The sequence below is a fragment of the Lemur catta genome, chromosome 9, assembly GCF_020740605.2.
Source record: "Lemur catta isolate mLemCat1 chromosome 9, mLemCat1.pri, whole genome shotgun sequence".
Lineage (NCBI taxonomy): Eukaryota > Metazoa > Chordata > Mammalia > Primates > Lemuridae > Lemur > Lemur catta.
Window position 1 is genome coordinate 62,099,034 of NC_059136.1, and position 27,951 is coordinate 62,126,984.

At 36.1% G+C, this 27,951-nt stretch overlaps 1 protein-coding gene and 1 long non-coding RNA gene across 2 annotated transcripts in view; one reads left to right on the top strand and one right to left on the bottom strand.

The window, feature by feature from the left end:
• CFAP418 (cilia and flagella associated protein 418) lies at nucleotides 1–27,876 on the top strand. The gene is made up of 6 exons (XM_045561027.1): nucleotides 1–219; nucleotides 5,214–5,301; nucleotides 8,558–8,622; nucleotides 9,193–9,258; nucleotides 21,027–21,122; nucleotides 26,352–27,876. Exons 1-6 carry the CDS (start codon nucleotides 65–67, stop codon nucleotides 26,503–26,505), a joined length of 624 nt encoding a protein of 207 aa, XP_045416983.1. The 5' UTR covers nucleotides 1–64; the 3' UTR covers nucleotides 26,506–27,876.
• LOC123644761 overlaps nucleotides 9,311–27,951 on the bottom strand; it is a 40,928-nt gene continuing 22,287 nt past the window's right edge. The window contains exons 5-6 of the long non-coding RNA XR_006737248.1: nucleotides 21,996–22,101; nucleotides 9,311–9,344 (exon numbers count right to left, since the gene is read on the bottom strand). This is a non-coding gene — a long non-coding RNA (uncharacterized LOC123644761). The remainder of the gene's footprint in view (nucleotides 9,345–21,995; nucleotides 22,102–27,951) is intronic.

Below are 27,951 nucleotides of genomic sequence, written 5' to 3' on the forward strand. Positions count from 1 at the left end.
GTTACCCCGGGCAACCATTCTGCACCGTGGGGACCTGAGCCTGGAAAAGGCTTGACGAGTCAAGATGGCGGAGGACCTTGACGAGCTCTTGGATGAAGTCGAGTCTAAGTTTTGCAGACCCGACGCACTGAGAGTGGGCATGGCTGAGCGGCCCAAAGGCTGTGGCGGCGGCACCCACAGCAGCTACCGGAACCGAGCCAAGGCGAAAGAGACTCTCAGGTTAATGGGCGGGAGGGGTGGACTTTTCTGGCTACGCCTTGCTCCGGGCCCTAAAGCCGCCCTTCAGCCGCTACACCCGAAAGAAACGTGCCCGCGACCTCCAGCTTCTCCCCGCGGTAGGGTTCAGACACTCAGTTCTCCACCCTCGGGACAGCTCGCCCCTCGACTCTGGCCAGGAGGATTCTGGCAGCTCCACTCTGCGCGGACCCCGCCCCCGGGCAAGCCCCAGAGAGCTGGCCCTGCTGATGCCCCGCCCCGGAGAGCGGCGCCCCTCACCCAGCCTCTCTGTCCGCCGGAGCGCAGGGGTCCCGGTGGCGTGGGGGACGCAGCTCAGGGGTCCCTCTACTTAGCTCCGAGAGGGCCGCACTGCCCTCGCCAGACTTTGCCTCTGTCTGGCCAAGCGACTCTCATTCCCCGGTGGAGTGCCCTGTCAGAGAGCCTCATCTCCCTGGTTAGTGCCCCTAGTCTCCGGGCCAATCCTGGGGCCAGTTGTTAGGGAGAAAAATGATTTCGTTCCATTCTATCTTAGCTGAATTTTGTTTTAAGCTGAAGGGGTTAGGATGAGATCAGACTCATGACAAAAGGGTTAATTATTGTGAACATTAACCCAACTACCTTCCTTCTCCCTTTGCCCCCTCCCCCGGCCCCCCTGCAATTAAAGGTCCCTGCAGGTCTCAGCATACGTATGGAAATTTGGGGGCGTTTCTTAAGTCTTTCGGTCTTTAATCCAAAAGACAACCTTTCAAATTTGCCTTTTTTTTCTTACAATCATAAATAATAGAATTCCTTCCTTCACTTTATTTCCCCCCTCAACCCCTAAAAAAACCAAAATATTTGCGTCAGAGTGAGTGAGTATTGTCCTTCAAAGTGATGACTTGGGGAGGCTCTGCAGTAACTCTTGCTAGAATCTTTTAGAATTGCTTCTTGCCTAGAATATTTTGGAAACGCTTGTGAAATTACACAGAGACAGCTTTGGATCAATCCAAGAATGTCATTTTTGTTAGTTTTATAGCTGGTTTGGTTTGGTTTTTTTTGGTGTATGTGTTTGAATTCCCAGAAATATTACCCAACTCTATCACTACCCAATTCACCAGGCTTACTTCCAATGACATTTATTTGTAAAAATTCATTCTCACAAAATAAAAGCATTGAAAAGATTCTAAAGGAGTTCAGAAACAGAATTTCAAAAAATTAGTTGAATACCAAGCAGCATTTTAAAACATAAATGCAGAGCCAACTAAAATGACTACTTTGTGCTAACACTCATTTGACTGAATGTTTGTATAAATATCACTTTCATTCACTTGTATGTTATTGTATGCTGGAATTCCTCGTGTACCCACTAGCACATTTACCATCCCTGTCCCACAGCAGTGTTACTTTGCAATTCTTTTGTTCTTTTTATTCCTTTGGGGGATGGAGAAAATCTATCAAAGAGCTTTTCAGAGCCTGTTCATCAAGGAGAATTAGCATGCAGAGGGGTAGGATGTCCTGGAGTAGGCTGCTCAAAATGGAAAGTACTACTTAATGTGGATCCTCTCCAAGCATAGGTTCTTTCGTGCCTGTTACTGCACTATTAGAATCCCTTCATAATGCTTCTAGCACTCCATCCCACCTTAATACATTACATTTTTCAGTACTAAATAATTTACAAAAGCTGTAGTGAACCAATATTTTGTCATTTGTATTAAAACTTTTCATCTGGCAATGTCATTGTAAATTATGCAAAAACCAACAACAAAGGCCATAAACCTAATACCAAATATAGTCTCTACCAGGTATAATGTCATATACTAAAATTTTGTCTGGAGCCAAAATTGATATTTAAAAGCTAGGAAGCAATTTATGTTGTGAATTTATTAACAGGAGACTAACTGCCAGTTGTAAGCAATATAATCTGTGTGTCTTAAAGGAGTGAAGATACTTAAATTGCCTCTGAAAATGATAGCTTTGCAAATAATACAACAGATGACCAGCTATATGTGAATACCAGGCACAAAAACTGCTAATTTAAGTGGCCAACGCATGCAACTTGTTGAAGTGTTAAAAATGATATAGAGAAATATGTGATTAGTTAAAAAGAAAAACTGATGTGGGTTGATTAGAACTGCAATAGGAATAAAGTGGTTCAGGATGATACAGATAGGAATTTTTAAAGATGATGGGCTGGGTGCAGTGGCTCACGCCTGTAATCCTAGCACTCTGGGAGGCCGAGGCAGGTGGATTGTTTGAGCTCAGAGTTTGAAACCAGACTGAGCAAGAGCAAGACCCCATCTCTACTAAAAATAGAAAGAAATTAGCCAAACAACTAAAATATATACAAAAAATTAGCTGGGCATGATGGCACATGCCTGTAGTCCCAGCTACTTGGGAAGCTGAGGCAGAAGGATCACTTGAGCCCAGGAGTTTGAGGTTGCTGTGAGCTAGGCTGATGCCACGGCACTCTAGCCTGGGGAACAAGGTGAGACTCTGTCTCAAAAAAAAAAAAAAAAAAGGTGATATAACCTTCTAGATAACAGCTCTAATAATAATATTAGCCAACATTTATTGAGTCCTTTCTGTATGCTAAGTGTTTTATAAGTGTCAGTTCATTTAATCGTCACAACTCTATGAAGTGAATAGTATTATCCCTATTTCACTGTCCAAGGCTTAAAAAATAGTTATTTGCCCAAAGTCTAGATTTAAGCTTTCTACATATACCTCTCATATTTAATTGTAGATTTCAAGTGTTTCTATTTCTTTTACTTAGGATATATTTTTTTTTTCAGCAGAAACTATTTCTTTTTTTTTTTAGAAACTACTTCTTAAAAAGATTAGAGTGTAAGAAGCAGAGTCAGGGAGGGAACCAGTAAAAGCTTGTTAACATTTGATTAAGATTATAATGTCATCAAAAAACATAATGTTTTCTAAAATTATGAGTTCTCAATGAAATATTGGCTTTTTGAAAATTATTATTAATATAGCAAGGCATGGGCAAATAAAAGCATCATGAACTTGTGTGATCTAAGAACAGACCAAAATCTGCATCAACTGGCAGTTTGGATCTCTAACAGTATTGATTAGGTTGGTAGAGTTTGAATGCATCTGATTCTTAAAATTGTGAAATTGCATGAGAGAGGAGAACCCAGAGAGTATGTCGTGAAAACCAGACACAGAGAGAATTTCAAGAGGACATCTTAGCAACTTGCTGTCATAAAAGAAATTTAAGAAATTGGTACCCAAGAGTGTCAGATGGTTCTGAAAAATTAAAGAGGATTGGAACTGAGAAAGACCATTGAATGTAGTGATTTGGGAAGTGGTAACCTTTGAGAGAAGAGTTTCACTATAGTTGAGGGATATAGAGGCCAGAAATAGAATACTGCATGTAGAAGCAGTTTTAAATTGTCTAGATACCATTTTTACAGGCAAAATATCTGAGGTTCAGAAAGAGTAAATAATTTAAACTGGTCAGTAGCTCTGGAGCAGTGATGATTTTGCCACCCAAGGGGCACTTGGCAATGTCTGGAAACATTTTTGATTATCACTGGGGAAGGGTATGCTAATGGCATCTACTGGGTAGAGACCAGGATGTTGTAAAACATCCTACAATACACAACAGTCCTCCTCTCCCACACATATCCCAAAGAATTATTAGGCTCAAAATGTCAGTAGTTCCAAGGTTGAGAAATCCCCATCTAGATTTTAGGTCTCAACTGGTGCTAAATCTAATCTACTTGCAAGGAAGTAGGAATAATGGATATAAACTATTCTTTAGTAGTGAATGAGAATGGGTGTCGGAGGGAAGGGGGAGGGGAGAAAAAAAAAGAGAATGGGTGTCAGCTTCAAGAGAGGAGTTTTTTGGACTGTTCCTTTGAAGGGGAAAGTCTTGAGAATACTAAGTCAAGGGAAGAAGCCAGTCTAAAAAGTGAAAGACATTAATGATAAAAGTTGGAGACAGAACAACTAACTGAAGGGGCTTAGCCTAGAGATAGATGGAATCAGCCCTTAGGTAGTAGACAGCACTCTCTGGATTTTTTATATCAGGTTAAATTGTCTTACTCCAAGTAGTAACAAAGAAAGGCTATATTCCTGATGTTAAGAATGATCAGAGTAAACATGTTTCTAAAATTAGAGAGTTTGACTAAAAAGTTTGTCTTGTAAAACAGATAATTTAAGAGTCTAATGACATTATGAAATGAATGTACAGCATCTGCAACATATAAACGCTGAAGAGAGTTACTCTCATGTAGTGTGAGATGCATGGACTGCCCTAGATTCAATTCTAAGCCATTCCTCCTGCTATTTATATGACCTTGAGCAAGTTTCTAAATCTCTTAGTTCCTTTTCTTCATCTATAAAATTAGACTAAGGAAGATATCCTCATGTAAAGCCATAAAACAGTGCAGCCCTGGCATTTAGTAAGTATTCAGTAAAGGTCAGCTATTAAATAGAAAGTTCTGTGCAGTAACAGTTTGTATTAATAATCTAGTGATAGCTTTGCCTGCAGAAGGTAAAAAGGTAGTTGAGATATTATATAACAAATATCACTTGGTGGGGAGCGGTCATTTGATTACGTGACCTTTGGCTCCTTTAGTAAAAAGATATGGTTATTTGACTTACAGTGGAATCCTTAGGGAAAAAATTAGAAAGACTGCTTAAAATTATCTTTATATACAATATCAAATTCTTCTTATAATTATACATTTTTTGTATTCCCTAAATAAGTGCCTGATGTAATTTAGAAGAGTACATGCCCAGCTTTCTCTTGAATGTGATGTATAGCTTTGAATGTCTTATTTAAGCATGTAATCGTAACATGCATACATGAATTTATACCTGATAAACTGTATCTTTGTCTCAGCAAACTTAGGCTATGTCCATAACAAAAGTAATTAACATCACATTTATTCTTCCATCATCAACTCTAATAATGGACTTTAAACAAAATTCTTCTGATATTGACTTTATTTGCTCTTAAGCTTCAGGTGGGGGTTTTTTGTGTTTTTTCTTTTCAGATCAACAGAAACATTTAAAGAAGAAGATGATCTTGACCAACTTATTAATGAAATATTTGAAGAGCCCAACTTTGACAAAAAACCCTTTGTAAGTCAAGTTTTATAAATGTGCAGTCATTCTTTCATTATTTCAAGATGTGTTTAGAATAGTCTTATAAATAACTTAAGGCACAACTAGCTATCTGTAATCTTTTGAATTCTGAGAAATACAATTACTTAAAAGAAATTATTCCACTTAAACTGTTGTGGAAGCAGTGAAATACTGCTCAGTATATGTTTCCTTGTTCAATTCTCAGCAAGAATAAGAAATTAAAAAACTGTTAATGTAAAAGTCAGATCAAGTAGGTCACTTATGTTTATTTGTAGTCTCTAAGAACACTTTTCTAAAAGGTCAAAAACAAACAACTTTCATTATGTGAATGTGCTGAGCATTTCAGATGCAGTGCCATTGCTGTTATGCCATGAACCAATGACTAAATTGTTAGTATTTTAATTTTTTTAATGTTTATGTATTTTAACTTTATAAATAGTTCATAAAATAATATAACAGCCACCCATACTAAACATATCTTAAACTTTTGCCATATTTGCTTCTCTGGACTTTTTTTTTTTTTTTTTTTTGAGACAGAGTCTTGTTCTGTTGCCCGGGCTAGAGTGAGTGCCGTGGCGTCAGCCTAGCTCACAGCAACCTCAAACTCCTGGGCTCAAGCAATCCTACTGCCTCAGCCTCCCGAGTAGCTGGGACTACAGGCATGTGCCACCATGCCCGGCTAATTTTTTCTATATATATTTTTTTAGTTGGCCAGATAATTTCTTTCTATTTTTAGTAGAGACGGGGGTCTCGCTTTGGCTCAGGCTGGTCTCGAACTCCTGACCTCAAGCGATCCACCTGCCTTGGCCTTCCAGAGTGCTAGGATTACAGGCGTGAGCCACCGTGCCCGGTCTGGACTTTTTCTTAAATAAATACAAACTGGAAATATAGTTTCAGACCTCTCCAAACCCTGCCCTACTGCCTTCCTTCCCAAAAGTAACCACTTATCCTTCCGCTTTTATACTTTTATTACGTATGTATATAATCATAAATAATTTTAACCGCAGCAGTCCATTGTGTAACTCTACCACAGTTTGTCCATTTCCCTGACTCACATTTGGATCATACCCATTTGTTTATTATTACAAATAATGCTTCATCAGATATTTTTTCATGTCGTCTTTTACCCATGTGTAAGAGTTTCTTTAGGATGTATAAGCCTAGAAGAATTTCTAGGTTATAAGATGTGCTCATCTTCAACTTTTTACCCATTGCCAAACTGTTTTCTAAGGTGACTGTATCATTTATATTTTTCACACCAGCAGTGTATATCAGTATGGTGCATGTGAAGCATATTTGTCAGATTTAAAAGAAAGAGACCAAATAGAAGTCTAATTTGCAAAGAAAAAACTTTAATACCAGAGCTTTTTATAAAAAAGTGGGAAAGATTAAAGCAAAACAGTGGACTAAAAATCACTAGGTAATGATGGTGGCAAGGATATGGATAGGGGCCACTTATATTTTTGTCAGCCAGACTAAAAATCAAATGACTTAGATTTTAAGACCTGAATTTCTCTAAATTTAACATTTTCAATTCATCTGAGGTTAACTAATAAGCTAACAGCCAGTTGATTCATGTCAACACAACAGCAATAATAAATGCAATCATCCATCAGTAGACATGGGGGATTGGTTGTAGGACCCCAGTACCCCCGTGTATACCAATCTGAGCATAGTCAAGTCTCACATTCAGCCCGCCATGTACACAGGTTTCACATCCCTCAAAAACCATTTTTAATCCTTATTTTGTTGGGAAAAAAATCCACGCACAAGTGACTCACATAGTTCAGACCCATGTTGTCCAGGGTCACCTGTACACTGAAAACAATATATCGTAAGTGCTGAATAGTAATGCTAATCAATAGTAGGAAAAAAAACTACGTGATGTTTTTGTTGCTCTTCATTAATCATCTGAGCAATTCATTAAGTACTGTAGTGTGTGTATCTTGTATAGGAGGCAGTGTCTCTCCTGTTCAAGATGTTTAGAAGAAGATAAATACTTACCTAGTTTGGCTTTAAAATATACTAATTTGAAATAAAAGTAGCTCTTACAGACATGACAAAATAAACTTTTGTGCACTTCTCTATGTTTTCCTTTTTTAGTTATTTATTATATCCAGTTTTCCAGTCTTCAAGGCAGAAAACAGGTCTATGTAAAACATTTATTGGATGAGGAAAAGAAGTGTTTATGAACAGATGCCCACATTGTCCTTAGAAGCTACATTATGCCCTAAAAGTACTGCTCCCCCACTTCACCCTCAGCCCTCCCATTCTGTTGCATTTCTGAACTACTCTCAGACCCATACAAGAAAGTTCAGGAACCAACAACAGATGTCACAGTGTGCCAGCTTAGAGTCATAAACGTGAGTCTGGATGGCATATGAAACATACTCGCCAAAACAAAAAGAGATTCATACATATTATTATTTTTCATACATATACCAAAAATTCTTCCAGTTCTGTTTAACATCAAATAAAAGAGTTAAGAGAAATAATATAATGAAATATTTTTGCCTCTATTAAATTTCCTCACTCACTAGGTAAAGTGAAGGCATGTCTGTGCATAGCTTAAATTGCCTTTTCTCCATCTCACTTCCTCTCCTTGGCGGTGGTCCTAGTATGTGGTTGGTTTATGTTGTTTGGTACTACATACCGGTTAACACTTAATAAAAGCTTGCTAATGATCATGATGTTATGTAACCATATAGGAACTACTGTGTGATTGTGACTAGGTAGCTCTGCATTTTCCTTGAACATCTGTTGGTTGAAACTGTTCCATTTGATCAAAAGTAATATTTCTGAAGTTACACAGGAGTTTGGTTAGGTTAATTTTAATTCATATGAGTACCATTCATAGCCTTTAAAAATGAGTCTGAGGTTTTTTCCTCCTCAGTTGAATTTTTCTAGAATGAAGTTTTAAATAGCAGGTCCTTCATATTAAATCATTGAACTCTAGTATTAACTGAAGAGTTATAAAGTGACTCTAAATCTTAGCATGCTAATAATGGCAGTATATCACTTTCCTAGCCTAAAAGTTAGAGTAATTTGCAAATTCCTCAGAGAGTTCTACTTCCCTTTTGCCTTTAAAAGGTTTTGATCATTGTTTTTATTTCAGAAACTTAAAAATGATGCCACCAAAATTTTTATTTAAGTCATTTAGAAAATATTCTTGTTATAAAATAAAGAATATTAGTTTTCATGTTACAGTTCTCTAAGTTTCCATTGGCCTTTTATTGTTTTGTTTTTTTAACAGAAATTAAAATCTAAATCTTCAGGTAACACATCTGTCAAAGCTTCCATTCAAGGCTTTGGTAAAAGGTAAGTTGAGATTGCTTTGATGGATTATACACACTAGTGAGCAAACACTTTGAGCATAGTCTAGTAGATTTTGTTACCATTTAAACAACAGTGACATTGAACAACAAAGCACTGGTTGGCCTTCAGGAGAAAAACCAATAGCAATTATCTCCAGTGTTCTTATGGTCTGTGACCCCTTAGTGTAAAGGAAATTAAATGGGAGATTATTGCTATTGTAAATAATTTTCTGCCATGTAAAAAAAAAATAGTGTGAACAGTTTCTCAAAATTAATGTTCTGTTATATTCTTGGGTGTTTACTTTGTCCATTACATTATTTGGCAAACACATTTTTTTTGTGACTCATTTTAACTCCTTGAGTGTTCCTGAATGTATAGGTTATATCCAATAAAGCAGTTATCCTGGAATAAATATCGCTTCTTTGAAATAGTTGGCTTGCTATGGAAAATATATAGTTTGATTACAAGGGCATAGAGTCAACGATGCTAATTTTTTTTAACAAGGCCAAATTAACTTTTCATAATTCTTTTTTCTTGTAATTTAATTTTTCTCCATCTGTTGAACACATCTAGTTGCAGTCCAGTGTACCTTGGTGGGAGTGCTATTCAATGTGGGATTGGAACAAACACTTCATGGAGGTAGGATGTCAGAAATATACTGTTTTATTAAGTTTTTCCAAATTAATGCCCTGTTAAAATGTAGTTCTTATCTTCTTGGCATCAATCTGTTTTATAAGGAGAAATATTTTTATTAGGCAATCTAAGAACACTTTGTTGAAATGTTTATTATTCTTGGGAGATAACTACTGAAGGCTGTCATGTTGAGTATGTATTGTTGATTCTGTCGATTCCCTTTTCTAAGCCCCACTTGAAGTCCCTGGATCACTCCAGTCCCAGCTTGGTTTCCACAGGACACCAGGAGAGGGAACTAACTTCCAGGCAGTGAAGGCAGTTGATAAGCCAGGCAAAGCAGTGTGGCCATTCAGATATGTGTTGCCTTACCCACACTACCTTGGCCAAACAGTTAGCATGAGAAGCTACAGATCTGCATTACCCCAAAAGTTGTCAATCATAGTCAGTTGATTTTACATAGTTCATATTTCAAAAGCAGAAACTCTTCATTCTTTGTCTCTTCCCTGCGCTTTCCTACATCCATTTTGATCACCAGTACCTCTTTCTAGGCTGTCTTATAGTCATGGGGCCACCTACCCCAAGCCCATGTTCTCCCTATACTTCTAGCACATTCCATTACCAGTTTCGTAATATGGGGAAACAGAGTGGCTTCAACGAAATCTTTCTACTATCCTGCTACTTTGGGTTCTATTTTTGGCAAAGGCCTGCTTACTCAGATTACTTTATTATATTTTTGTCTAGTTATTTCTAAAACACTTTCTTTATTTTCTGTTAATTTTTTAAGGAAAAAATCCTGAGTTATATGATTGTATGTTGACTACATTTCTGGAGGGATAAGTGTTATACAGTCATGCATTGCTAAACAATGGGGATATGTTCCAAGAAATGCATCATTAGGCGATTTTGTCATGCAAAAATTGTGGAGCGTACTTTTGGATACCTAGGCTATATAGCCCATTGCTCCTAGGCTATAAACCTGTACAGCACGTTGCTGTATTGAATACTGTAGGCAATTGTAACACAATGGTAAGTATTTGTATATCTGAACATATGTAAACATAAAAAGGCTACAGTAAAAACATAGTATAAAAGATTTTTTTTAATGGTACACCTGTATAGGTCACTTACCATAAATGGAGTTTGCAAGACTGAGAGTTGCCCTGGGTGAGTGAGTGTTGAGTGAGTGTGAAGGCCTAAAACATTACTGTACACTATTGTAGACTTTATAAACACAGCTCTTAGGCTACATTGCATTTATAAAAATATATTTTTCTCCAATAATAAATTAACCTCAACTTACTGTAACTTTTTTATTTTATAATCTTTTTTTAACTTTTTGGTTCTTTTGTAATGACACTTAGTTTAAAAAACACACGTCATATAGCTATACAAAAATATTTTCTTTCTTTATATCTTATTCTGTAAGCCTTTTTCTATTTTTAAAATTTTTAATTTTTTTTTACTTTTTAAATTTTTTTGTTAAAAACCAAGACACACACACATTAGCCTAGGCCTACACAGAGTCAGGATCATCAATATCAGTCTTCCACCTCCACATCTTGTCCTGCTGGAAGGTCTTCAGGGGCAGTAAAACACATGGAACTGTCATCTCTTACGATAACAGTGCTGACTTCTAGAATATCTCCTGAAGGACCTACCTGAGACTATTTTATAGTTAACTTGGTTTTTTTTTGTAAGCAGAAGGAGTACATTCTAAAATACCAGTAAAAAGTACAGTATAGCAAATATGTAAACTAGTAACATAGTCATTTAATATCAAGTCTTATGTACCATACATAACTGTATGTGCTATACTTTTATAATACTGGCAGTGCAGATTTGTTTACACCAGCATCACGACAAATACGTGTAATACATTGCACTACGACATTGTGACATCTGTGATGTCACTAGGTGACAGGAATTTTTTAGCTCTGTTATAATTTTATGGGACCACTGTCATATGTACAGTCCATTGTTGACTGAAACATCATTATGCAGAGCATAACAGTATTGAATAATAGAAGTAGGAACTAAAAAGACATTGTTGGAGGGCTGTAGTTGTGCTGGCCTCAACTACCTCAATAGAATCAAAGTCAAATTGCAGATCTGGCAAAGCTTTATATGGGAACACTGGGCTGTAAACTGGCTTTTATAAATCCACTGGGTTGCTGCCTGCTCTAAGTGCTATAAATAAGGATTGACAGCAGTTGAATCATCGTATACTGAGGACTCTCTGTACAAAGAATTAGAGCCACAAACTGTCCTTAGAGAAGAACGTAGTGTTGTTGCTATCAATCTTGAATTGCCTGTGTCAACTCAGTGGTCATGTCTCAGCCACGCCATCTCTATTCCAGGCCTCTATCAAGTCACCCATGACCCATAGCAACAGTTTCCCAGTTACCATCCTATTCCATCTTTTCTAGTCTTTTCCATGTATGGTGTTCAAGCTAATACTGCTAAATTATTACTTTGATATTTTGAGTGCCTCTTTCCTGTTCAGAAGGAAAACGAGTTACCATTTATCTCACATTAATTCTAAACTCACTATTTGCTTTACCAAATTGTTATCCTTGTTGTTCGTCTTCTCTCTTTAGTTCCTTTACCTCCAGTTAAAGCCTGGGTCAGATACTCTACTTTCACTAGGACACTTCTTGTCAGTTTTTATTTTTCACTTACGTTTTTGTGTGTCTGAGTATTTTTACATTTATTCTCTGTGTGGAATGACATTCCTTTCTAATGCATGTCCCCTGGTGTCTTACCTTAATTCACATGCTGTAAACTGATTTTTTCATTCTATTTGAACTATTTTTTTTCTTTTTTTAAATTCACTGAGTGCCTGCCATGTACTAAGCCCTGTGCTACTTTACACAAAAAAAGGCAAAACACTGACCAGTGGAAGAACAGACAAAGAAGCAAATGATTACACCTGTGGTGTGGAAGGGAAGGGTTCTGATGACAGAATGCCCGAGTTCAAAGCCTGACTCTGCCCCTCACAAGTTCTGAAGCCTTGAGAAGAGATGTTATCTTCTAAGGTATCCTCACCCTTAAAAACTAAACATACTTCATGAAGATACTGTAACGATTAAATTAACTAATACATGAAGGCTATGCCTATGGTGCAAAAGGCAGTTAGCTACAGCTATTTCTGGTTTGTAATTATGGGTGTCTTTCTCATCTATTAGTCCTGCTTACTCATTAAGTTGTATCTCAGGGGCAAGAATACTGTATTCTGCTGCTACTTTTCCATTTTACCTCAGGAAGTATGCATTAGTGTTTGTTTATAGATGCCTTGTGATTTTTAAAATGGTCTTTAAAAAATCTGATTTACTTCTTAATAGTAAATATTTCATTAAGATTTTATTATATGTAGTATATTTTTGTGTGTACTTTGATTTAGTTCTAATGTAGAGGAGTCTTATTCCAGATGGAATTTCAATAGACAAAAGAACAGCCTGTTTTTATAGCCTGAAGGTCCTAGGATTGATCCCTGAGGATGCCACAGTCTATCAAACTCCATTCCTACCTTCTATATAGCTATGAGAGGAGATACCAATTGCATATATATGCACAGGTAAATGTTTATATTCACAGATCTTTTATCAGTTGCCCATTTCATGACACAGAATCTGAACCCATAGAAAGATAAATATGTATGTATTCATGTGCATATACAACATTTTATGTGTAAAGTACTTTATACTGTCCAGAGCACTTTCTATATATACATATTGGTTCACCTGCTCCACAGAAAAAAAACAAGATGTAGATAGAGCAAGAATTTTTAACTCCATATGATAAATGAGGAGCTTGAGATACTTGTGTTAAATTCTTCAAACACATATTAACCCCCTGCTAGGTCCTAGAGATTAAGTGAACAAATAATGTACACTTCCTTGCCCTCAGTGAGCTTTTGGTCTAGGTGAGGAGATAAGCTTTGGTCTAGGTGATAGATAATTCTACAAATTATTATTTAATTTCCATTTAGTATGTGATGTGAAGAAAAAGTACAGGATAGTGGGCATCCTAACTGATATGAAGAAGGGTCAGGGAATACTTCCCTAAGTAGATAATATTTAATCAAACCACAATATGAAAAATGGGGAGGAGTTAAGCAAAGAGAGGGGACCATTGGAGCCAGAATGCACACCATGTTAGAAGGTTCCTAAGAAGGTTCCTAAGAAGGGAAGGAACTAGGGATATGGGAGTAACAGAGAGCAGCTGGCTGGGCTAGAGCATAGTGAGTGGTGGGAAAAAATGGCTCTTGATGGGGCTGGAGAGATCATTGAGAGACATTTGGTTTAGTATCCTGTAGTCTTTTGGAGGATTTTTAGAAAAGTATGTCCTATATGCAATGGGTCAGATTTCAGTTTCTAAAAAAAGTCATTTTGGTTGCTATGTAGAAAATGGCATGGAAGTTGCGGGGGCAAGACAGGAGAAGGGACACAGGGAGACTAGTCAACAGGCAGTAGTTACAGTAGTCCAGGAAAGAGATCATGGTCGCTATGACCTGAGTGGTAGCAGTGACTATAGAGAAAAGAAAAATTTGAGATATTTAGAATATAGAATTGACAGAATTCAAAGATTAAATGGCTATGGGAGGTAAGAGAGAAAGTTACTAAAAATGACTCCTGGGTAATATGCCTTGCTCAAGGTCTTATCAGTTATTACAAAGCAAGGACTCAAATGGGTAGCTCAATTCCTAATCCATTATGCTTTCTAGTATAATGGCTAGAAAACCATGTGTAATAATATGTGTAAGAGGAAAAATCTTAGCTCCTTTTGCTATACTGCTGTTATTTTCAAATTGTCCAAATATCAAGGCTCCTTAGTCCCAGTGTATAGATCTGATAGGATTTAATGGAGAACCACAGTGTCTGGGCAGAAGATTGTGCTGGTCTGTTTTAGGGACATGCCCACCATAAACATCTTTAAAACAGTTAGTTCTACTTATTACCTAGACAAAAGGACAAAGCTATTGATGACACCTTCGTATGTATATTCCCTCTACATTTTAAAGGGAAAGACCTGACAATTTATCTTTCATTGGAGTTATGACTTTATATTAGATATGGTTTTATATATATAGTTATGGAAGAAAAATATATTTAAGCCCTGCAAATAAGCACCAATAAGTATCCAGGTCATAAAGGAAATTGAGTCTATTTTGCCTATTTGTTTTCTTTGTTTGATTTTTGGGTAAAGCTCTGGTTTGGGGGTAATGCTGAATGATTTTACAGTGTAAAGATTTGTCTTTTACCCAATTTGTGGAAAGGAGAAAGAATGGTAGTAGGAAGTGTGGTGGCATTAATAAGCGGTGTAGATAAAACCAGGGTATTTTCAAGCCAATCGAATTTTACTCTCATAATTATTTTTTAAACTACTTGCAAGACTGGATTATTCCATAGACTGGTACTAATTATGATCTAATAGAGTAAATCGTAGCAGTGGAATGATTTCTTAGCTGCAAGTTAGTTTTATGTTTCTCAAAGGACAGTGTTTGTAGGAAAATGTGGTAGTGTGAATAGATTTGAATAAACTACTAAATTTTAAATTAAATTAAAAAGCTGTATTTAACATTATGGTTGAGATTTTACACATACAAAATGTCAGGAAATTTAAATTATAGTTCCCACAACAGCAGTAATTCAGCCAAATTGCACATATGTATTAAGGCATTAAAGTTAACACTCTGTGCAATCATGTAATAAACTACATATGCATAAGAAAGTAAGTTATGGTAGCCTTGGGAACCTTCGTTTTGCATTTCCTGACTTGTACATTCAATATCTGAGTTCAAATATGTACAAATGTAATTTTGTTGAATTTCCATATGTACAAATACAACTTCATAAATTGCTAGCAGTTTGAAAGAAAGTATGGAATTATTTATGAAAGTTGTATAGGTTTTAAATGTTTGGTTATTGTTATGATTAATAATATTTTTAGAAATGTAAAGCATTCATTCTAAAACTTTCAAGCCCAAAAATATCTATAGCTTTGTTTTATCTAATTTTTTATCACAGAAGTGTTATATGTTTATTGAAAAAATAAAAAATTGAAAAACATATAAAGAAAAAGATAGTAATCTCCCTCCCTCCCTTTCATTCCCACCACTCCTGAGGCAATCAGTATTAGCTACATAGTATATAAACCTTCTATATTTTGCTCCATGTTCTTACAAATTTATATAGGATTTTTTTTATTGCTTTTACAAAAATAGGATCATGTTACTATATACACCTTGCTTTGGATATCCCTCTAGGTCAGTAAATAAATCTAATTAATTCTCTTTATCAACTGCCTATACTATTCCTTAGTATAAATGTACTGCACGTTATTCGGGCTTTTCCCTTTTTTATAGATATTCAGGTGGTATCTCGTTTTTTGCTACTTCAACAATACTGTAGTAAAAATTCTTGAGATATGTACTCATATACTGGTGCTTTTACTTATATGTAATAGGTTATGGGGTTGTTAGTACAATGGCTAGGTATAATTTTAACTTAAAAATAATGCCAAGATTTTTCACAAAAGGTTATAGCAATTCACATATCCACTAGAAACATATGAGTGCTAATTTTTTCTAACTTAATTGATTAAAAAATATCTCATGGTTGCTTTACATTTCAATTCTTTATAAAATATTTTACTTCTTAGCACATACTGTGTGCCAGTATTAACTCATTTCCTCATAATAATTCTGTGACATGTGTAAGTACTTTTATTATCTCCATTTTACAGATAGGAAACTGAGTCACAAAAACATCTTATTTGTTTTTTTATTTCAATAGATTTCATGGGTACAATGATTTTGTTTTGTTTGTTTTGTTTTTTATATAGATGAATCGTATAGTGGCGAAGTCAGGGCTTTTAGTGTACCCATCACCAGAATAGTATATATTGTACCCAATAGATAACTTTTGATCCCTCACCCCTCCTCCCAGCTTCCCCCTTTCTGATTCTCCAAAGTCCATTTTACCACTCTGTATGACCATGTATACCCATCATTTAGCTCCCATTTATAAGTGAGTACATGTAGTATTTGTTATTCCTTTCTGAGATACTTAAGATAATAACTTCCAGTTCCATCCACATTGCTGCAAAAGACATTATTTCATTCTTCCTTATGGCTCAGTTGTATTCCATGGGGGGGGGGTGTATGCGTGTGTGTGTGTGTGTGTGTGTGTGTGTGTGTGTGTGTGTGTGTGTGTGTGTATGTGTATATATATGCACACATACCACATTTTCTTTATCAACTCATCAGGTGATCAGCACTTAGGTTGATTCCCTATCTTCACAATTGTGAATTGTGCTGTGGTAAACATATAAGTGCATGTGTCTTTTTGATATAATGACTTCTTTTCCTTTGGATAGATATCTAGTAGTGAGATTGCCAGATCAAATGGTAGGTCTGTTTTTAGTTCTTTCAGAAGTCTTTGCTGGTCCAAAGGTAGTTATGTCACTTGATTGTTCACAGCCAGTTACAGATTGAACTTGTTCTAGTCTTTCCCCTCTTCTCACTACTGCACTAGACTAGTCTAAAAAAAATAAAAAGAGGTCTCCATGCTGTTTTCCATAGAGGTACTAATGTACATTCCCACCAACAGTGTATAAGCGTTCCCTTTTCGCCACATCTATGCCAATAGCTATTGTTTTTTGACTTTTTAATAATGGTCATTCTAACAGGGGTAAGGTGGTATCTCAATGTGGTTTTAATTTATATTTCCCTGATGATTAGTGATGTTGAACATTTTTTCATATGTTGGCCATTTGTATACCTTTTAAAAAATGTCTGTTTATATCTTTTGCCCACTTTTTAATGAAGTTATTTGGGTTTTGTTTTTTTGTTTGTTTGTTTGGGTTTTTTTTGCTGATTCTTTTTAGTTCCTTGTAGATTCTGAAAATGTTAGTCCTTCATTGGATATATAGTTTGTGAATATTTTCTCCCATTCTGTAGATTGCTATGTACTCTGTTGATATTTCTTCTGCTGTGTGGAAACTTTTTAGTTTAATAAGTCCCATTTATTTGTTTTTGTTGTGTTTGCTTTTGGAGTCTTAGTCATAAATTCTTTGCCTGGACCAATGTCTAGAAGAGTTTTTCCTAAGTTTTCTTCTAGAATTTTTATGGTGTCAGGTCTTACATTTAAATCTTTAATTCATCTTAAGTTAATTTTTGTATATAGTGAGAGATAGGGATCCAAATTTCATTCTTCTTCATGTGGCTCTCAAATTTTGCCAGCACCATTTATTGACTAGGTCATCCTTTCCCCATTGTATGTTTTTATCTGCTTTGTTGAAGATAAGTTGGTTGTAGGTATACGGTTTTATTTTGGGGTTCTCTATTCTGTTCTATTGATCTATATGTCTACTTTTATACCAGTACAATACTGTTTTGGTTACTATAGCCTTACAGTATAATTTGAAGTCGGATAGTGTGATGCCTCCAGATTTGTTCTAATTCTGTGAAAAATGACATCATCAGTATTTTGATGGGAATTGCATTGAATCTATAAATCACTTTGGGCAGTATGGACATTTTAACAATATTGATTCTTCCAGTTTGTAGCATGGAATGCTTTTCCATTTGTGTGTGTCTTTTACAGTTTCTTTTATCAGTCTTTTGTAGTTCCCCATGTAGAGATCTTTGAACTCCTTGGTTAAGTATATTCCTAGGTATTTTACTTTTTTTTGCAACTGTTATAAATGGCATTGAGTTTTTTATTTGATTCTCAGCTTGGCTGTTACAGAAATGCTACTGATTTGTATACACTAATTTTATAACTTGAAACTTTACTGAATTTATTTATCAATTCTAGGAGTCTCTTGGAGGTATCTTAAGGGTGTTCTATAAGATCAAATCATCAGCAAACAGGAATAGTTTGACCTCCTCTTTTCCAATTTGAGTGCCTTTTATTTCTTTCTCTTGCCTGATTGCTTTTTCTAGGACTTCCTGTACTGTGTTGAGTAGAAGTGGTAAAAGTGGGCATCCTTGCTTTGTTCAACTTCACCCCATTCAGGATGATGTTGGCTGTGGGGTTCTCATATATGTCTTTTATTATTTTGAGGTATGTTCCTTCTATGCCTGGTTTGTTAAGGGTTGTTATCATGAAGGAATGTTGGATTTTATCAGATGCTTTTTCTACATCTATTGAGATGATCATACGGTTTTTGTTTTTCATTCTGTTTATACACTGAATCACATTTATTGATTTGCATACCTTGTATCATCCTTTCATCCCTGGAATGAAACCCACTTGATCATGGTGAATTATTTTTTGGATTCAGTTTGCTAGTATTTTGCTGAGAATTTTTGCATCTATGTTCATGAGGATATTGGTCTGTAGTTTTCTTTTTTTGTTGTGTTATTTCCTGGCTACTAAAAAATATTAGGGTGATACTGGCTTCATAAGGTCACCCTGCAAATCCTTCAAAGGAGGATCCCCTCCTTTGCAATGTTATAGAACAGTCACAAAGAAGTTAAGTTATGTGGCAGCAGTTACACTGCTAGTCCATAGTGGAATCAGCATTTGAACCTAGGCAGTCTGTGTCCAGAGTCCATGCTCTTTGCTGTTATTCTTTGCTGCCTATGTTAGTGAGACTGAATATTATTTTTATGTTTTGTTTTTTCTTTGTCATTAGTAAGCACTTTTTGTACAGTGTAAGTATTTATGTGTTGAAAATTTTCTTCCGCTCTGTTGCTGATCTTTGCACTTTTTTTGGTACCTTAAAAACTCTTATTTCCTTTTAATTTTTAGATGATCAAATGTATATGTTGATTCTTATTTGTAAACACTTCAAACAATAGAGGAAGTTTCTTTCTTTAAAGTAAATCAGAATTATTATACAAACCAAATTGTTTGTAGGAGCAACTCATAATTTTTTTTAAGCTTGCTGTATCATTTTACTCCTAAAGTTGCTATGTAGTATATACCTAATAGTGTTTTGAGAATTGCTTGTAATTTCAATCCCTCAGATGGTCATTGAATACCTATTATATGCTAAATATCATTCTGGCAGTTCTGCCCACTCTCTCCAGCATTATCAGAGTTTTGCTCTTCACTGCATCTTTGCCATCAATACACAGCATACTCTTTTTCCTTCCTTCTTAAAAATCACCTTCTCTTAACCCCACTTCCTTTTCCAGCTACCACTCCATTTAAAGAAACTGCTCTGATATACCTTCTCAGTGAAGCCTATACAGACCACCCTATTTAAAATTGGAACCCATCCCATCCCAGTACTCACAATTTTCTTTACCCTACTCATTATTTCATTCAAAGCACTTTTAACCTCTTACATAGTGTATAATTTAGTTATTGTGAGTATGTTTATTTCTTTTCTCACTAGAATCTAAGCTCCATGAAGAAGGAATCTCCCTAGCATATAGTAGGATCTCAGTAAATATTTTTTAAGTGAGTGAATGAATGCATTATGCCAAGTATTGAGGAAACAGAAACAAATAAGATCTTGTCCCAGCAATTAAGCAGTTTACAGGAGAGACAGATTGATTTCAATGTAATGTGGCACATTCTTTGATAGAGGTTTCCCTAAACATTTCAGTAGGAAGGGAAACATTTAAAGAAGTTAGCTTGGCTGGGCACTGTGGCTCACACCTGTAATCCTAGGACTCTGGGAGGCTGAGGCAGAAGGATTGCTTGAGGTCAGGAGTTCAAGACCAGCCTGAGCAAGAGCGAGAGCCCATCTCTACTAAAAATAGAAAAATTACCGAGGTATGGTGGTGCACACCTATAGTCCCAGCTGCTCTGGAGACTGAGGCAGGAAGATGGCTTGAGCCCAGAAGTTTGAGGTTGCAGTGAACTATGATGATACCACTGCACTCTAGCGAGGGCAACAGAGAGAGAGAGACTCTGTATCAAAAAATAAAATAAAATAAAATAATAAGGCCGGGCGCGGTGGCTCAAGCCTGTAATCCTAGCCCTCTGGGAGGCCGAGGCGGGTGGATAGCTCGAGGTCAGGAGTTCGAGACCAGCCTGAGCAAGACCCCATCTCTACTAAAAATAGAAATAAAAATTATCTGGACAACTAAAAATATATATAGAAAAAATTAGCCAGGCATGGTGGCGCATGCCTGTAGTCCCAGCTACTCGGGAGGCTGAGGCAGTAGGATCGCTTAAGCCCAGGACATTGAGGTTGCTGTGAGCTAGGCTGACGCCACGGCACTCACTCTAGCCAGGGCAACAAAGTGAGACTCTGTCTCAAAAAATAAAATAAAATAAAATGGAAATGAAATGAAATAAAATAAAAAAATAAAATCTTAAATTAAGATCTCCGTAGGCCATAATTTGAAAACCATTTTAAAAGATCTACCAATCCATTTTATTTTATATCAGTATAGTATACATATATGTATACATGTATCAGTATACAAGATTGTTGTAAAATAGGCAGGTTTGTGCAAAAATTTAACCTGAAAGTTTAGATATGTAAATAATACTTTAGTATAAATAAACATTTATAATCAGCCAGGGGTTGGGAACCTGGGGCCTTGGGGCCACATGTGGCCTGGATCCTTGAGTGTGGCCGTTTGACCGAATCCAAATTTTACAGACCAAATCCTTTTAATAAAGGGATTTGTTCTGTGAAGTTTGGATTCGGTTGAAGGACTGCATTTGGGGATCTGGAGGGCTACATGTAGCCTTGAGGCCACAGGTTCCCTACCCCTATGTGGTGTATACTATGAATAAATCAATATATCTTCATATTTAAACATACCAATAATTTTTAATATACAGTTCTTTTTCTCTGAACAGAGCATGTGACCATCTGCGTTGTGTAGCCTGTGATTTCTGGGTAGTAAGCTACAATGACTATATGTGGGACAAATCATGCGATTATCTGTTTTTCAGGTATGTTGCTAAATCACTTTACTCTGTGAAAAATGTACCACGTACTTTACATTTCTTATTTTGCTATATTGTCTCTTGGTGGATTTGGCCAGATCATGTGGTCTCCACCTCTCTAATACAGTCATACGCCACATAATGACCTTTCAGTCAACAGACCGCATATGACAGTGGTCCCGTAAGACTATAATGGAGCTGAAAAATTCCTGTTACCTGGTGATGTTGTAGCCATTGTAATCGTGGAGTGCAACACATTACTCATCCGTTGTGGTGATGCTGGTGTAAACAGTTACATGCTATACAGGTTGGTAGCCTGGGATCAATAGACTACCCCATATGGCCTGGATGTACCTACCATCCAGGTTTATATAAGTATACTCTGTGATGTTCACACAGCAACTAAATTGCCTAAAACATGGTTCTCAGAAAGTATGGTGGTGTTAAGTGACATATGACTGTATTTCTGTCATCCATTTCCTCCTTTCTGTCTGCCATCAGTCTGGATAAGGACATGTTACTTGTGGATGAGAATAGAGAAGTAGCCTCCTCATTGATTTTTCTGCCTACAATCTCTTTCAGACCATCCTTCCCCTGCTCAGAATTAAAGCATAGCTCTGAGTATACCATTCTCCTCCTGCCCAGCACCCTTCCGTTTACAGATTAATGTCCAAATCCCTTAGCATGGCATTCAAGACCACCCTCCATGATCCAGCTGCCATCCATCTATCATCCAGCTTTGTCTTCCCGCAATGTATGTTGCACTTTTGCAAGATTTTAGCTATGTCAGAGTACTCAGTGCTCCCATTCCCTCTAACTTTTTGCAAGCCTTTCCACCTCCTGGGACAACTTCCCACCATTTATCTACCTAAACCTTACCTTTCCTTCAGAGTACAGTTTATCACACATCCTCCGTGATTCTCTCACCACTCTTTCTCCTTGAGAGTAATCTCTTCCTTTCTTGTGTGTACATAGCACTTCATACCTATTACATAATGTAATATAAAATTAAAGATCTTAGGTTGGTGTATGGCTGGTGTGTAACTCATATATTTATAATTTGTACATTCTTACACACTTACAGAATACCTAATATTTTTAAGCTGTTACAAGTTATAAAAATGCATTTGAACTATACATTCATATTTTCAAATAAACATAAGATCTAAAACTTAATAAAGTGCACATATCATGCATTTTTGACCCCCCAAACCTGTGCCTAAAGACTATTTTCCAATACAAGTAATCAAAATACATTGCAGCACATTTCAATAGCATAAAGAAAAGGCTGAGAGACTTTTTTTCACACCTCCCCTGGCAGACATTCTCAGGGAAATCCATAGGAATCTCCCCTAAATTAATAGGTTTTAAACTTGTTCATATTAAGAACTACTTTGAAAATTTTATGAAAACTTTGAATCCTCTTCACACACATAAACATACAATTTAAATATATAACTACATGGGAAAATTACAATTTGAGAGGTTTCACAGTTCCCAACCCAATTAAAACTTAGCATATTCCCAAAATTCTAGGTCAGGAACCCTTACTCTTATTTAGCTCACTTTTTACTACTCTAGTTGGGAAACTTAGCTTTTAGTTTCAGGTTCATTTTGCCTTTTCTGACTTTTCTAAACCCTCTGCTATTTACCATCTACTAGTTAATCTAATAAGTGGTTAATAATCCCCATATATCACCAAGATGAATCATGAATTTTTATAAAACTAGCATAGGATAATAAAATGCATGTAACATCAAAACAGTGGTGACCACAGGCATAAATTAAACTTATGGGTGACTTAGTTGATAGTTGAGGAACTTGCAGTGTCTCAGAGTCATCAAGAACACCAGTTAGCTTACTCTAGATCTATGGCAGCCTGGTTTAAAAAAAATATGTACTTTTATTTAAACAGTGACAACTAGAAGATTTATTATACTCTTAAATATAAACAAGTAGTCATTGTTTAAATCAGTAGGAAATACTATCCCAATCCTCAAGATGCTTGAATATGTTTGGGAGATAAGAGAATGGAACAACTAAAGAGTAAGACTTGTCTGCACCATCAGGATATAAACCACTGACATGATATTTATTTTGTATGGCTTATTAGTATTTCTTTATCCAGCAGACATCATTCAGTACCTAGTCTGTGGCACTCCTAGAGATGACAGTGCCCAGTTTTGAAAGGGAGAGACATCATGGGATAACATCATGTAATAAACATGATAGTAGAGCTAGGTTAAAAGAAAGAGGGGCATCACAGGGCAAGGTGAATATACTCTACCCAAGACAGCAGGGGAGGCCTCTCAGAGTATTTTAGAATAATCAGGAGTTTGCCTAGCAAACAGAATGGACACTGGTATTCTTTTAGGAGGTATTTTTAAAGACACAGAGGGATGAAACCATGTGACATATTTGGAGAGTCACAGGTAGTTTGAATTGTGTAAAGCGTTGGATATAAGCACAAGAGATGGCAAGAGGTGAAGTAGTAGAGATCAAAAAGAGCCATGAAAGCAATACTGAGGAATTTGTATTTAATTCTTTAAGCAGTAAATAACACTTGCAGGTTTTTAATCAGGAGAGAGATATGAATAGATTACTTATCACCATACAGGACCCAGGCCAGTTGAGAATCATGGGGATTAATGAAAGGATGTTGCTAATCCAGTTGGAAAGAAATGGAGATCTGAATTATGGCAGTGAGGAGGGTAGAGAGAGTAGATATATTTGAGAGATATTTGAGAGGTAGTCCTGGCTGTGGGAGGTGAGAGACAAATATCATCTAGGATACATCCTAGGTTTCTGTCTTGGTTTACATATGTGGACATATGATGAGAGAATATAAGAACCAATTTGAAGGAAGTGGCTATATGTTCATTTATGGGAGCTATTGAAACTGTGGCTCTGGAGCTCAGGTCAGAAATGTAATATATAAAGTGGTAGTTGAAGCCATGAGATTGAATGGTATTACCCAGGAAGGCAACTTGGGTGACTGTCAGGGAATGTACAGTTTAAGGGATCGTTTTGTCAGCATAGGAGACACTTTGTTGTTTTTACATATATATAATGTATAACCTTCTACGTTTTGTTCCATGTTCTTACAAACTTATAACCATGTATACAGGAATTTTTTCTTCAGTTGCAGAGGAGGTCCTCATCTTCCTATCCAAGCCTCACTTCCCATCAGCACTCCAGGCCTCACTGCCTCCGGGACCTTGCTACTCACATAACCTGTCCTCTCCCATGTCTACCACCCCCCTTGATAAACAGAATTTATTGATAAAGAGAATTAAATTAGATTTATCCACTGACCTAGAGGGATAGCCAAAGCAAAATGCACAGTAGCATATATAGCATAATCCTATTTTTGTAAAACAAATTTTAAAAAATTCCTGTATAGGTGGTTATAAGTTTATAAGAACATGGAACAAAATGTAGAAGATTGTATATTATACTATACATATATATATACATATATATATATACACATATATACATATATATATATATACTATATATAAAAACATCAAAGCATGTCCTATCTTGACAAAATGATCCTTTAACTCTGCATTCACTGACAGTCTTCCAAGTTGCCTTCCTGACACTTAGGGAGAGCTAACTAGGAAATGGAAGGCTTTTCACATCTGGTAGCCTAATGTTGAGAATGAAGATGTGATCTGCTGAAAGTAAGGAAGTGGAGGGTAGATGAAACACTCGAGGAGGATGGGAAATAATCACTGAAGGAAGCCAGAAGTGGGCAGTAACCAAAGGCAAGTTAAAAGGTTTGCAGAGTACCATTAAATGTCCTGCAGAACATAGGGAGCGGTTTATTTTTAGCAGTGTCGATCTGCACACCCATTACACAGTGAAACGCTGTGCAGTTTGTTTTATTGTCCTATTTTACAGATGAGAGTCATAAGTATATCCTAGCTTTGACAAGTTTTAGAACTTTCTAAAAGAAATGTAAATTTATTGACCACCCTGTCACATTTAATTTTCTGTTAAATCGTGTATGCTTTGTTTAAAGGAAAAAAATGGAATGATTTTTTTTCTTAAGCTTTTAAGATATGTGCTTCCTAAAAAGCATTTGAAATGTAGTAATTATATCCCTGGCTTTTCATAATTTCTATTCCTAAAATCTCTAATTAAAGATTTAGTCAGGTATCAAATGGTAAGTTCTTAAAACTTATTGCAGATTGAATAAAAGGACATTTTCCTTCAACAACTTAGTTTTGGTGATTTTTTTCCTGTTAAAACTTAGACTTTTCAGTTCTTCCCCTACCTAAGTCATTTAGCTAGTCAGAGACTCAGTTTCTGAAATCAGACAGTAGGCCTGGAAAATCTCTCAGATTTTGTTAGGTACTAACCTTCTAATTTATACTTGAATTTTGTATTATACAATACACTACTGAATGTGGTGCCCATTGACCACCAGGGGGCACTTTGGAGCCTGCCTTCTATTGCTGTGATATCAACAAGAAGCGGTTAGCACTGTATCTCTTTTTTTAGTATTTATACAGTATTTCATCATTTCCCTTTGTATTTTTTATCATTTCATTTTTAATTTTTTCATTTTTTTGCCACTGAATGTTTATATAAACACAGTACGTGGATTATCATGAAAATCATAATTGATTTTATTAATTAAACTTAACTTCTGCAATCTTTTCATTAACAGTTATTTCAGGATATTTATTTTGTTGCTGATAATGTAACTAAGCAGATCATTGAAACAAATGAAAGGTACAATCTAAGGTCAACATATAGAAATAACAGGTACTTTGTTAATGAAAATTTTCTGTAATTAATTAATCAGAAGCCTGTTATGTTTATGCCTCTTATATTCTTTCCACTTGCCTTATTGCAGGCTTTTAAAATATGGTATAGGTGAGTATCTGAAGTAGGAGATGAACCACCATCCTTTCCACCCTGTTCTCATATTATGTCGTCTCTGACAGGACAAATCAAAACTCTTCAGCCCTTTAGTTTATTGTGTTCTATGACCGTTTTAATAAACAAGCCTATAGAAGTAACATGAAAAGTACTTGTTATCAAAGAAATAGCATCAGAAAGAGAACACTGAAGCATATCTCTGTTGTTAGTATGAGGGGACAAAGATTGTTTAGAGTTCATATACTGTAAAGAGAAGAAAGCAATTAGACTTTTTTAGGGAGGGTCATTGGGCACTGAACAAATCCATTATGCTATAATACCTTCCTGTTTTACTAATAGGAACAACATGCCAGAATTCCACAAATTAAAAGCAAAGTTGGTAAAGAAGAAAGGAACCCGGGCATATGCCTGCCAGTGTAGCTGGAGAACTATTGAAGAACTGACTGACCTTCAGACAGATCATCAACTTCGCTGGGTTTGTGGTAAACATTAAGAATACAGATTTCACATTCGGACAAATGCACACATGAGAGCAGTCTCCATTAATACCATGTTTAAGTAAAGATCACCTAGCAATATCATGCCCTTTGGAAAAAGACAGTGAGTTTTATTTAATATAACTACATAAATTTTTGAAGACCAAATGGACTTGGGAAGATAATGTGTTATGATACTTTGTAATTATTCCTTTTTGATACATAGACATTTCACTTAGTAAGTAAGGTGAAAAGTATCCACATTCTTTACTAGTGTGTGTCCTGTTAAATGGAAGCTTAATTATAGAGTTTTATAAAAATATATAGCCTTTCATTAGTATTGACTGCTAATACACTTAGTAAAACATTCCTTATTTATAGTAATTAAAGCAGATAAAGCCAACCAGGCCAGAGAAGTCATTTAGGGATGTCTACAACACCTCCTCTAGTCAGATCTAGTGTTGCCAAAGATCATAATTTAGACATGGCAGAAACCAAGTGATCACTGGCTAACTTAAGAGTTATCAGTAATACAGGTATGTTGTAAAACACTGCCTTATATCTGATCTTACCTCACCAACTCAAAGCAATGTTATGCACAATAATAAGTGTATATTACCAGTTCTAGATTATTTCTCCTCCTTTTGTTCATTTACATACCAAAAGTTTGGTTTGTTGTTTTAGTAAATATCCATTTATATATTAAAAAATTTGTGATGTACCTAAAATCACAAAAATCCTAATCAGACAGGTCATTGGTTGTCCAAGTACTTCTTAGTCTTTAATGCCTAACGCTCCATCAAGTGAAGTGAACAGCAAGTAAGGTAATTTTTCAAGCAGCCTGTGGACTTTTTTGATAGGATCAGGTAGACATATCGTTTATTAAATGAGTACATAGAAAGAGAAATAAACCATAACTGAACCATTAGTTTACCTGTTGGGCTCCTTCTTGACACCACTGAGACTTGAGGATGCTTGAGACTTGAGGTGCTACAAAAGCAGCACCTTCAGGAAATCAGGTACCTCAAAATTCTGGCTCCCAGCCCCATTGAGAAATTCTGGGGACTCTCCAATCTGCCAAAAACTCTGCCACATATGTCTACTATATAGTTTAAATGTGTGACACAACGCACACTGAAAAGGAATAATTGAAGCAATGTTATGATCTGCTTAGTCTTATGCTGAATTCATTCCAGCCACCCTACGGAAGCAAGGAAGATCTGATCATTAAATCCCTTTCCTAGCCATGACATATTTGTATACTTGTAAAACTAACTCTAGTAAGTCTAACATTGCAAACAGAACAAATCTCATAGTGGCTCACACTTTTGTATTAGGGATATGTTTACAGATTTTATCTTTAAATAAAAGTTTTTTACTCCCTAAAATTATATCTCTGTGTAATTGTGTCAGAAATGTAGGGGAATTTGGGTTGAAGTCAACTATTCAAAAAAATAAAGCAA